The sequence below is a fragment of the Pelobates fuscus genome, chromosome 7 (assembly GCF_036172605.1).
Source record: "Pelobates fuscus isolate aPelFus1 chromosome 7, aPelFus1.pri, whole genome shotgun sequence".
Taxonomy (NCBI): domain Eukaryota; kingdom Metazoa; phylum Chordata; class Amphibia; order Anura; family Pelobatidae; genus Pelobates; species Pelobates fuscus.
Genome location: NC_086323.1, coordinates 143,918,677 through 143,931,625, shown reverse-complemented (window position 1 = coordinate 143,931,625; position 12,949 = coordinate 143,918,677). Strand labels below are relative to the sequence as shown.

General features: G+C 42.5%; 1 protein-coding gene across 1 annotated transcript in view; it reads left to right on the top strand.

The window, feature by feature from the left end:
* The window catches only part of LOC134568288 (SRSF protein kinase 3-like), a 72,244-nt gene extending 70,352 nt beyond the window's left edge, over positions 1-1,892 (top strand). The window contains exon 12 of the mRNA XM_063426747.1: positions 1,584-1,892. Within this exon, the coding sequence (XP_063282817.1) occupies positions 1,584-1,768 (185 nt within the window). The 3' untranslated portion in view covers positions 1,769-1,892. The remainder of the gene's footprint in view (positions 1-1,583) is intronic.
* The last annotated feature ends 11,057 nt before the right edge of the window (positions 1,893-12,949 follow it).

Below are 12,949 nucleotides of genomic sequence, written 5' to 3'. Positions count from 1 at the left end.
TTTAAAACTTTTGAGGAACGTGAGCAACAGCCTTGATTTAATAGCTACAGTGGTTTACAAACTGTTAGTATTTTTCATTAAACTGTGACGTATTGGAATTAACCATGGAACTGCAAATTAACCAAAATAGGTGGATTAGAAAAACAATCTCCAAGGCAATTTTAGCCCTAAATTTGCAATTCACTGGTTAATTTCTGATCAATCACAGTGCATTTAGTGCATATGTTTTTAGGCTTTGAGGACAACCAGAAAAATATTTTGTGACCAGCATTTAAAAATCTATCATGGGTAAAAAAAAAAACATTAAATATGTTTGCAATGACCATAACCATTTAGTCTAAAACATATTAAATGAGATACGTAACCACTAAAACCCATTGTACTGGTTATGGTGCCAGTAGTCTATAGTGAACTTCTCCACTAGCTTGTACTAGCTTGGGTGACAGTGATAGGCTATGAGTGCTGTGTTAAGCCGCAGCCTGCACTCTTATCTTATCTTTTCTCTCCTTAGTTAGATTGGCTAATGAGAAGTTCACTTCTGTATTCTTCAAGCAGCACCTGAAGGAAGTGCAAGAAGAGTCCAGCTTTTTTGTCAAGTTTGATAAAGGACTTAATTGTTTGAAATGTTAATCATGTTTCTAATGTTTTTTTCCATAGTGCAAATGTGATGAATAGATTGAATTAAAAAAAAAAAAAATATTAAACTTTCCTTGGTATAAAGACATACAACCCGAGACTTTTCATCTTCTCTCGAAAAGCAAATATATACACAATACACAGGGGATGATATTCTAAAAAAAAAAACACAACAGACAACCAAAATATTGCATGGAACTCAGTAACACCAATTCATAAATTATTCCAATTGGCCACTCACACTTATTCAGTTAAAATGTGTCTTGAAAAAAATCTCCAATAAAGTGCAGATTTGTTATGTGCCTCCAGTGGGTCAAATATCACTCCACTAAATTTTGGGGAACATGGATGGAAGAGAACAAATTAATGGCAATAACAGTAGTTTGTAAAATATCCAAAAAACATATTTATTCACTTATATGTAGGTTTAAACTCGGCATATTCAGTAAAACAAGTCACCACAGGCCATCCAACGCGTTTCATTTTACTAGATTTCCTTGGGGACATTCAGCAATTGACAAACAAGTACAAACAGTAAATATAACCCCCCTCCCTTATAATTGCTCCTCTTGGACTTCTATTGACTCACTCCTTCCAGGTGCTTTATATTCTCAATTTCCTATAGCTTCATGCCGGGTGGGATGACGTCAACGTCATCATGTCCACAGTGCCACGATGTCTGTGCAAGTCTCCGACAACCTGAACGCGGAATTTCTGAGTTCCGTTGTGCATGCCACCCATAAAGTCGACAAGTTCCTGGTTGCACTTCTACTTCTTTGGATTTCACCCATTGATGGCACATTTACTGTTTGCATTTGTTTGTCATTTGCTGAATGTCCTTGAGGAAGCATTGTAGCTCAACAGCAGTGGATGGTCAACAGATTGGCCACCACCAGTTCAGTACAACCAGTTCTTACTTTTGTCTTTTTATTGAACTCATCTTACAGGGGACCTTCTGCATATCCCTTATCTATACCCTTGTGGTCTCCACGACACTCTTGTGAACAGACATAAGTGGCAAATGAATGAGGCCCTAATGTTCGCCAGTTTTCTTCTTCCGATGTTGGAATATGCTCCTCAAAAACGTGCCAGTGCAGAAAAATGCCTACAGCACCCCTGGCTACAATGCTGAAGAGAAAGAACAGTATTGTTTTATTTTCATCACAATATAAATATACTCTAAATATTGAATATGACTAACTCGATTACTATTATTTTTTACTGTATCCAAGCTTATAATAAAGATTAAATATTAATTTTGCAGGCTCAGCAGAAATTTGTTGACTTGGGATTAGTTGTTGTACCTTTTACTTTAAGGAACACTCCAAGCACCATAACCACTACAGTGTGCTGTAGCAGCTACAGTGCCAGGATGTGGCTGCCTTTGGTTGCTTTGTGTTAATCCAGCTATCCCTAAAATACACAATGATGCTGTTAGTTCTCCATATTTCCTGGTTTGATGAATAATCCCCTGAACAGTATTGATGCTGGATACTGATTCTGATTCATGGTACTGTATACTGCAAGGGAGTTTAAAGTCAGAAGGGAGTTTGAAGGTTCAGTATATTCACTGAAGACTCTGCATAGGTTATTTGGAAAGTGTACAGACTAGTTTGGATAACAGTGAGTTAAATAAAGTGAGTTAGCAGTCTACACAGCAAATGTGAGAAAACTATACTGTACACTTTTCTGAAAAAGTTTAAAAACGCATGGTTTACTGAAATACATCTGATACTTCTATTGTATTGTCTCTTAGTTGTAGGATTGTCTGAGGGCAAAGGGTCAGTTTAAGCAGTGAGGACTTTAAGCTCTTTGTACTGGGCTTACAGAATCCATAGCTCACTCTCTTGTATATGAGTGACTTATAGCAACACAGATAAGTAAAACCCAGTGGTACTATGAGGCAACTCACCTGGCCTGTGTCAGTTTTGTACCTATTCTGTAAACAGTGTGCATGAAGAATAGACTGCTGGGACCATCCTGCATTTGGGATTCTTTTCTGCCAGGCTTACATGCCCCCTCTTCTCACCTTATGTTACCTCCTCCTTTCTGGCTTGCGCACCCCACTCCTGGATCTTCACAACGAAAAGTTGTCAGGTGTGTAAACTGTAGGCAGTGACAAAATGGAACTGAAGTTTGGGAATAAACAAGCTATCCATAAACCCCTGCTGGACTTGAGATTGTGTGATAAGCTCCTGACTATAGCTTCTTATCCTGGTATGGAAGATGTCTGCTTGCAACAGAACCATTAAGTATTTCCAATGGCACACCTCAGGTTTTTTTGTTTTTATTTCCTTTTTCGTCAATTTTTTAAAAATTATTCACCTATATATACTACATTAAAAACGTATGTTCCTTTGTTTACTTCGACTAACCATTTAATGGGAGACGTAACCATGGCAGCATACATTATTTTCCATTTATTTTGACACAGAAAGAGAGCAGTGTCTATATACCCACTTTCACCAATAGATGGCAGCTGTGCGGTCTAAATTAGAAGCAGATGCTGGACAACTGATGAGCGACAATGGGATGGACTGCAGTAGACACTGACCCCTTGAGGTTTTATTCATTCATTGTACTGTGACTTTTAGATAATTCTAAAGGAAATTTTTAATTATAAACCAAAACAGAGGAGAAAAACTCTCAAACTCAGCTATTTTCCCAGTTTGGCTATTTTGACCTAATCTTCCTAGTTCCCTTTTGACTTCTATACAATTCCTGGTTTAGAGAAAAAACCTTTTTGTGAGACCGAGTAAAGTAACTAGACGATCAGAAAGAGGGTGTAAAATAATTATTCCTATGTATATATTTTTCTTTCTTCTTGTAAAAATGGCACATCTTGGGTCAAATACATAAAATTAATATGTATGTCATATAAAAATAAAACACAGACTTAGAAAAACAGGTGTATTAATTTTGCTTCAAACATTAGATAACTCTTACAGCTTCACTAATGTTAAATGGTCAACAATCGATGGTATTGCTGAGTGTGTTTGGTGGAAATACCCAGTGGAACGCACACTGCAGAAAGCCAAATAGGACGCAATAGAAACAGGAAATACATCAGCGCGTTCCACGGTGGGATGCATGCCAAATACACGTGGAAATCATTTGCTACTCACCGCGAGGTATTTAAAACAAAGAGACGAACTTCACCATATAGATCTGATACCGGAGAAACTGACGGAAGCCAAGCACAGAGAGATGGACACAGGTTTCTTCAGGAAGGAAGAGATTCTTTATTGGATCACCGATCGGGACTCAGAGGGACTAGCGTCACCAAAATACAGCAAAGTCTGAGTACTGAATACATAGAGTACATTCCTTATATAGCACTGTAGCTCCTCCCACAATTAACTACACCCACACATACCCTTAACCTATTTAATAAATAGAGTCTAAACTCATCCATCCGGTCTAACCACGTGGCTCATCTGATACAAAGGAGAGGGACGCGTAATTCCAGTTCTTACATTCCTGCACCTGGTCAGTACAGTGATAACAGTATCTTAGCTACGTGTAATTAACTAACTGATACTACAAACACATATACATACATATGCCTTGTGGCAATCTTAGCCTGCTAAACTTGTATTTTACTGGAATTACATCACATTCCCCCCTTTGATGCCTCTGATATTTCACAATTACTTGAGGCATCACTTAACCTTGGTTTGCATATACCTCAGGTTACCATGAACCAGACCAGACTTATCTTATGATGTGAATCTTTTAACACTCATCTTCCTGCATTGGTTCTCCTTGATCTAGAGCCTTATACTTATATATCGCCATTATCTGTGCAGCAGCCTTCCTCTCTGCTATACTTCCTATCAGGCTTTGCACAGACCTAACTACTAAGGGTATAAGACACGGTAGGAGTAGACACAACAGTAAAATCAGTAGGACTCCACCTACCACTGCCTTAAGCCCTCCAAACCACTCATACCAGCTACCAAACCAACTACTTGGATTGTACCCTTTCCATACCTGAGTAGGCACATGCACTAGTTTAACCATATGGCTAGTAAGCTCAGCTATTGCTTGCCCTTCGTCATCTATTTGAAGACAGCAATTGCTCAGGTTAAACTTCCCACATACACCTCCCTCTACTGCCAAAAGGTAATCCAAGGCTAATCTATTTTGGTACACTGCTGTCCTCATCCTGGTATTATGCTTCGCTAGAAGATTGAGTGCTTGTGAGGTCTCATTAGTAATAATCTCAACCACCGCCTGTAATCTTATAATACGGTTGAGCATATAAATTGGGGTTCTATAACCAAAGGTACCATCTTCTGCCCACGTGGCTGGCCCATAATAATCTATGATACGCTGGGGAGGCCATTCATTATCTTCCCAGGTGCCTATCTCTAAGGGTCCCCTTTTCTTCCTATGATTCACATCATACACTTTAACACCTAAAGTCTCACCTGTTTCAATCGGTAACAAGAAGAAGGATGGTTTGAGCATACCCAACACACATGCCCCTTCCCAGTCCTGTGGCAACTCCGAATAGGCTTTCTTACCACAGATCCAGTACAAATTTGCTGGGGCTCTCCAGGTAGATGTGATGGATAAATCAAACCACACATCCTTTAAACTGGCATATCTAGCAAACGGGTTAGATGGTTCTGAGACATTTGAAGCCGACCACCAAGTTGTATTTTTAGTATCATCATCATAAGCTTTTTGCCCTAGACAAGTTAATTCTCCTACAGAAGTATTATACATTATTCCTTTCCTTGCTATGCAAACATAACCTATGATGGAGGTCTTTAATCTCCACTCAGATTTACCTCTAACACTCAAATGATAATCGGCTTGTGTAGATATTAGTTGGTCAACTGCCTCAGAACCGGACATTACTTCCTTTGCTTCCCAAGGCCATTGGTCTCCCATGTTAGTACCTCCACACACATAGCAGTTGGTAACATTAAGACTACCGGCAATACTTTCAGCTAGGTCAATGAACAGGTTTTTAGCGTTATGGGGGATCTTATTATCTATACTCATCTCTTCATAAAAGGAATGGTATACTTGATGAGTCTGGGAGGATACCGTATCAGTCTCTATTCCTATAAACAATAATGTCCCAGGATCTAAACCCGTCCCGTATATCTGAAACCCAAATAAATTTCCATACTTATCTAGGAACTTGTCGGGGTTATTAATAAGTATATGGACTGGGTTGCATTCCATAGACTTACAATAAGGGCTAGTCGGCAACTTAGTCACTATCATGTCTTTATCTACTGTCTGTCCCCAAGTCGCCCACCCCACACAAGACCAATATGGACAAAAGTTATAGTCTTTATTTGGGCATCTAGGACTCACATATTTATTTTTACTACTGGGACAAATATATTTATCATTAGACCCATACGTCCTCTCCCATCTAAGATCCCCACATACATTCCACGGTTTTCTACCACTTGATATCGCCTTACATGCATCAAATAGCAGAACACCCGAAGAATGTACGGATTCTAACACCGTCTTATTAATTAGGGTCCCCTGAGGATCTCCATTCCTGAGAGTCAACCAAATTGTACGAGGTTGATACTCTGGACTGAAGCACTTAGGTTCTCCTACTCCTAAATGGCACACACTATAGTCTATATTTAGGTATCTACATCTTGATACCTCTCCTTTACATTCGTATTGTGAATGCCAAATTAGGGTTTGGGAAATATGGTTACCTGTTCTCGTAGTCTTAATGCATACCTCACAGCTAGGAGTGTCGGTACCTCTACCTTCCTGAATATAAAAACACATATAAATAAACACAATCAAAAGCACATCTTTCGCCGTCATCCTCAGTCTTCGTCCGTGCGATGGAACCTCAGCTTCCAGGATGTGAGGGCTGCAGGGAATGGAGTTCTGCTCGTCTTCACAGGTGTCCCTTCGAGACTTTCCTGGCTTATACACTATGTGTTGGTAAGCGGACAGGCTTTATTATGGCCTTCTCACTCACACCTGTAACAATAAAATTTGTAATCCACAATAATTCCTCGTTACTCCGACTGAGTAGTGCGTTTCAACCGGATCTTGCAGGGATTCTCTGGATCTGCTGTAATTTGCCAAGAATCGACTGCTGCTGGTTTAACCCTGGAGTGATGTATCCACGGAGTTACTTCGGCTACTTTTATCGCTGTAGGGGTAGACAAAAGAACAACATAAGGACCTCTCCACTTGGGCCCTAACGGTACATTATTCCACTCTTTAATCCACACTTGGTCTCCTGGATGATAACTATGAACAGGGGGATAAATATTCACAGGTAATCTATCTTGTACCCATTTCTGTACCTCCTCCATAGTCTTACCCAACTCTACAACCTGCTGCCGGGTAATTCCTTCTCCCAACTGACTCAAGTCCCCCCTTAAGTTACCAAGTACGGGAGGTGGTCGCCCATACATGATTTCAAAAGGAGAGAGGCCCATCCTTCTGGTAGGGGTACTGCGGATTCGCAATAAAGCTATGGGTAAGAGAACGTTCCACTTAAGTTGGGTTTCCTGACACATTTTAGCCAACTGGTTCTTTATAGTTCTATTCATTCTCTCTACCTTACCAGAACTCTGGGGTCTATATGCAGTATGAAGCCTCCACTTTATACCAAGCATATGAGTCAGTTGTTGTAGGCACTGATGAACAAAAGCTGGACCATTGTCCGATCCTATAGAACAGGGTAGTCCATATCGGGGTATTATTTCTCGTAGCAGGAATCTTACAACTTCTCCTGCTTTCTCTGTACGAGTAGGACATGCTTCTACCCAGCCTGAATAGGTGCACACAATTACCAACAGGTAACGATGTCCACCCGATTTAGGCATTACTGTAAAGTCTATTTGTAGATCGGACATGGGGAGTCCCCCCATAAACTGGACTCCTGGTGGCTTTACTGGTCCTTGTCTTGCATTATTCTTAGCACACGTTACACATCTGCGTACAATGGCCTGAGTCAAGTTGGACAATCTTGGTATGTAGAAATGTTTCCTGAGAGATTCTTCAGTACTGTCTCTCCCAGAATGTGTCCCGTTGTGATAATTTTGGACAATTTCTACCGCTAGTGATGCTGGTATGACTATTCTTCCATCTTCTAGCTGATACCACTTGTTCTCCAAATACTTTCCCGGTTCAGTCTTTAACCACTCCTCTTCTTGAGCTGTATAAACTGGAGTCCATTGGGACAGTGGAGTTGGTATAAGAGCAGCTATATGCCCCACATACTCCTGTCTTCCTGATTCAGCAGCACGCTTAGCTGCACTATCTGCCATCCGATTTCCCTTGGTTACATCACCATCTCCTCTCAGATGCGCTCGACAATGTATGATACCGACTTCTTTCGGCTCCCACACTGCTTCCAATAGTTGTAGGATTTCAGCTGCGTACTTGATTTCTTTGCCTTCTGAATTCAGTAGTCCTCTTTCTTTATACAAAGCTCCGTGGGCATGAGTGGTTAAAAACGCATACTTAGAGTCCGTATAGATATTTACTCTTAAACCTTCAGCCAATTGTAACGCTCGTGTTAGTGCTATTAATTCTGCCTTTTGTGCTGATGTTCCTTTCGCCAGTGGCCGAGCTTCTATCACCTTGTCTATTGTTGTCACTGCATATCCTGCATAGCGGATCCCTTCTTTCACATAACTACTGCCGTCGGTGTAATATTGAACATCGGGGTTCTGGATGGGAAAATCACGAAGATCTGGTCTACTTGAAAATACTTCATCCATTACTTCCAAACAATCATGTTGACTTTCAGTAGGTTGCGGCAAAAGGGTAGCTGGATTTAAGGTGTTTACAGTCTCTAAATGCACTCTTGGGTTTTCACACAACATTGCTTGATACTTGGTCATACGGCTGTTACTAAACCAATGATTTCCTTTGTAATCCAACAACGTCTGTACTGCATGTGGGACTCGTACATAAAGTTCTTGACCCAGAGTGAGTTTATCGGCTTCAGCTACTAGCAGGGCGGCTGCAGCTACGGCTCTTAGACAAGGTGGAAGTCCGCTGGCCACTGCATCCAGTTGCTTAGACATGTAGGCAACAGGTCTTTGCCATGATCCCAAGTACTGTGTCAATACTCCCACAGCCATTCTTCTTTGCTCGTGTACATATAAGTAGAATGGTCGTGTGTGATCAGGTAGACCTAATGCTGGGGCACTCATCAAAGCCTTCTTCACATCTTCAAATGCCGTTTGCTGTTCTTGGGTCCATAAGAAGGGGTCGTGCTCTGTACCTTTGATGGCTGCGTACAGAGGTTTTGCCAGTATCGCATAGCTGGGAATCCATATCCTACAGAAGCCTGCTGCCCCCAAGAATTCTCGCACTTGTCTTCTATTCTTGGGTATTGGTATTTGGCAGACAGCTTCTTTTCTCTCTGGCCCCATAATCCTTTGACCTTCAGAGATATGGAATCCCAGATACTTGACAGTTGGCAAACACAACTGAGCCTTCTTCCTGGACACCTTGTATCCTGCCTTCCAGAGAATATGTAGTAGATCGTGCGTTGCTTGCTGACATTTTTCTTTTGTAACTGCTGCTATCAACAAGTCATCTACATATTGTAACAATACACATTCTCCTGGGATAGACTCGAAATCCAGTAGATCTTGACTTAGAGCTGAACCAAATAGGGTAGGTGAATTTTTAAACCCTTGGGGCAGTCTTGTCCAAGTCATTTGGCGTTTTGAGCCCGTTACAGCGTTCTCCCATTGGAAAGCGAAAATACATTGGCTTTCTGCGGCAATTCGGAGGCAAAAGAAGGCATCTTTGAGATCTAAGACTGTGAAGTAAGTAGCCCCGCCCGGAATTAAAGCAAGCAGGTTATATGGATTGGGTACAACTGGATGTATGCTAACAACCGCATCATTGACTGCTCTTAAGTCCTGTACAGGTCGATACTCATCTGTACCGGGCTTTTGAACAGGCAGCAATGGGGTGTTCCAGGGGGAAGTACAGAATTTTAGGATACCATACCGTATGAACTTATCCAGATAGGATTGGATGTTCTTCTTAGCCTTCTGCGGAATGTGATATTGTCTTAGGCTCACTGGATAAACCCCATGTTTCAGTTCAATTTTTATTGGTGGAATATTGCGGGCCAGTCCTGGTGGGTTGTTCTCTGCCCAAACTCCTGGTATGTTAAACAATGTCTCATCACTCCTAGGGTTTTGGCTAGTCAACACTGTATAAAGTCGCCACTCTTCTTCCTTTGGTACGGATAAAGTCATAATACCTGAAGGTCCATTAAACTTTAAGGATGTTGTTCCATTTGGTAGGAACGTAATCTGCGCTTGTAATTTTGATAGCATATCACGTCCCAGCAATTGGACTGGACATTCAGGCATATAAAGGAATTGGTGTTTTACTACGTGGCCTCCCAATGTACAGAGTCGACTTTTAAGAACCGGTTTTTCAGCACTTCTTCCAGTTGCTCCTATCACAGTAATAGTCCTTCCAGATGGAGGAGCAACTAGATTAGTCACCACTGAATGTTCAGCACCAGTGTCGATCATGAACGCACTCCTTTTCCCCCCTATTGATACATCGACCATAGGCTCCGCTCGACCAAGGGGGATGGAGCCCGGTCGGTATCAATAGTCCTCCATGACAGTGTCAGCCAATCCTACAAAGTCCCTACCTTCTCTATCGCGGGACCTTTGCGCTGCTGGAATATACCTGTCTTCCCTAACACTTCCTCTGTTCCCATTACTCCCTCTATAACCATTACTCCCTCCGGGGCCTCCTCTACCTCTCGCTCTACCTCTAAAGTTTCCGTAGCCTGCCCTGGGTTGGTCTCTCTCGTACTGCTCTCTTTGCGGACATTCGTTCCTCCAATGCCCTTCTTCCTTGCAATACGCGCATTGATCCCTACTCAAAGGCTCCCTACTCCATCTATTATTGCCTCTATCTGGGCCCCGTTTATCTACGCCTGCGATCGCTACCGCTAGCATATCAGCCTTTTTACGCATCTTGCGCTCTTCCTCTTTCTTACTTTCTGTATCCCTGTTCATATAGACCTTATTTGCTACCTCCATTAGTTGGGTGATGGACATACCTGCAAACCCTTCTAACTTTTGTAGCTTGCGCTTAATATCTCCGTATGCTTGGCTGACAAAGGCGGAGTTAACCATTCGGGAATTGTCTGCGTCTTCCGGATTAAAGGGGGTATACAAGCGGTATGCCTCCAATAATCGGTCATAAAAGACACTGGGCGCTTCATCGCTTTTCTGGATCACCTCAACTGTCTTCGACATGTTAATGGCTTTCTTTCCTCCGGCTTTCATGCCAGCAATTATAGCGTCTCTATAGGCTCTGAGTTGAACCATATCAGCACCATTTACGTTCCAATCGGGATCGGTGTTGGGATAGTGTGTCGCGGCCCATGCTGCTGGATTGGCTTGGTTCAAAGCACGGGCTCTATCCTCTAATGCTTTAATGGCTGCTTGATTTATTCTTGTCCTTTCCTCATTGTTAAATAAAGTCATTAGTAACTGCTGGCAATCAGCCCATGTCGGATTATGCGTCTGTACTATTGAGGTGAACAGATCAGTCATAGCTTGTGGTTTCTCAGTATACGAGGAATTATGGGTCTTCCAGTTTAAAAGATCGGTTGTGGTAAATGGGACATATACGAAGACTGGGTCAGCGTGTGCCATTTGACCTGCGGCATCGATATAAGCTGACCCGGGATTCAGACGAAGAGGCATCTGATAGTGCTTTAATTGTTGGGCACCAGTCAACTGTCGGGTTTGGATGGGGCTACGTAGAGAGGCGTCAGTCATGGGTTCCGGTCGGGGAGAGATAGGGTATGGGGATGTGGGAGGTCGGTTTTGGGAAAAGGTCGTAAATAAAACACTTCGAGCCGAGCTAGATGAAGCTTGACCGGAAGTCTGAAGTGGCGCCAAATCAGGATATTCGTTTCTAATGGGGGTGGATTCTGGTTCCGGAAGGGGAGATTTAGTACGAGGGGGGTGGATCCTGTACTGGAGGAGGAAGCGGAAGTGGATGAGGGTAATGAGGGGAGGGGTGCAGGACTTCCTGCGTTTGCGTCACTTCTTCTTAACGGAAAGTAAGGGGGCGGCAAAGGGATCTCGGACTCAGGGGGCGTGTCCAAAATGGGCCTAACACCAGTCCTAGTGGACGAGCAAGTCCTAGCTACCATGAGGCGACACTGCTCCTCGTGGCATGTCTGGAGCCATTTTGGCGAGTCATTTACGGCCTGTCTCCAACAGTCAATATAAGGAAACTGGCCGTAAAGTTCAGGCCTACCCGATACAGCCACGTGTAAGCGCTGTACCAGAGTTGGATCCAAACTGCCACGTGGCGGCCATGCCGCAACCAAAGTAGGCCACTCCCTAGTACACAAAGTGACCAAACGTACAGGAGACATCTTTACCCCAAAATCACAAACTTTGAATCCCTTTTTAAAATTCTTAACCATACATCCTAAGGGATCCGGAATCGTTGACTGCGACGCACCCATACTTAACAATGGAACGTCGTCGACAACGAATACTATACACGCGTACTATTCAACAGTCACACCCGTTTCCTCTGGCAACAGCACCACGTGGTACGGTTACCAAGTGAAACGTACACAATAACAATAAACACTCAGGGAATTCCCGTACACACACAGCTGTTACACCAGTCACTATATAATCAATATTATGCCCTTTGGCGTAACTATACAGTCACCCACGCTATAATTCTCTATATACGAATTACCCGTCTATAACACACCCAAGTAACATCGTCTTTTACAAATAGCGGTTACAGTACGGTTAGCATAGGTCAAAGCACAAGTTAAGGTCACAATACAATTATTAGTGGTTATGGTGTTAAACATGCAATGGACGACAATGATTAGTACTTATTATATAATGTCAGTAAATATACAGGGTTATGGTACCGTGCACTATAATACAGCAACACACTATTAACACTCTCGCTAGACGGCTGAGCTCGCGCTATCTAACAAGATATACACTTTACTAAAACAATCGTTAACACATTTACAATTCCCAACTAAACTATTGGCCAGTACCTTGAATGGACTACCTAAAACTATATACACCCGTTTTGGTTAGCCACACTGCCCAATCACCACATATATAGCGAGCTAGAGAACCGAATTTACACAGGCGCCTCTTAGTCGCACTATCAAAAGTCTAGTGGGTTCCAAATTTACACGCCTTCCCACTTAGCCCAGATAGGATGAGAACTAGCGAACCGAATTTACACAGGCGCCGCTTAGTCTCCCGGTCCCTCCGACCTAGCGAACGTAATATACACCCTAGAA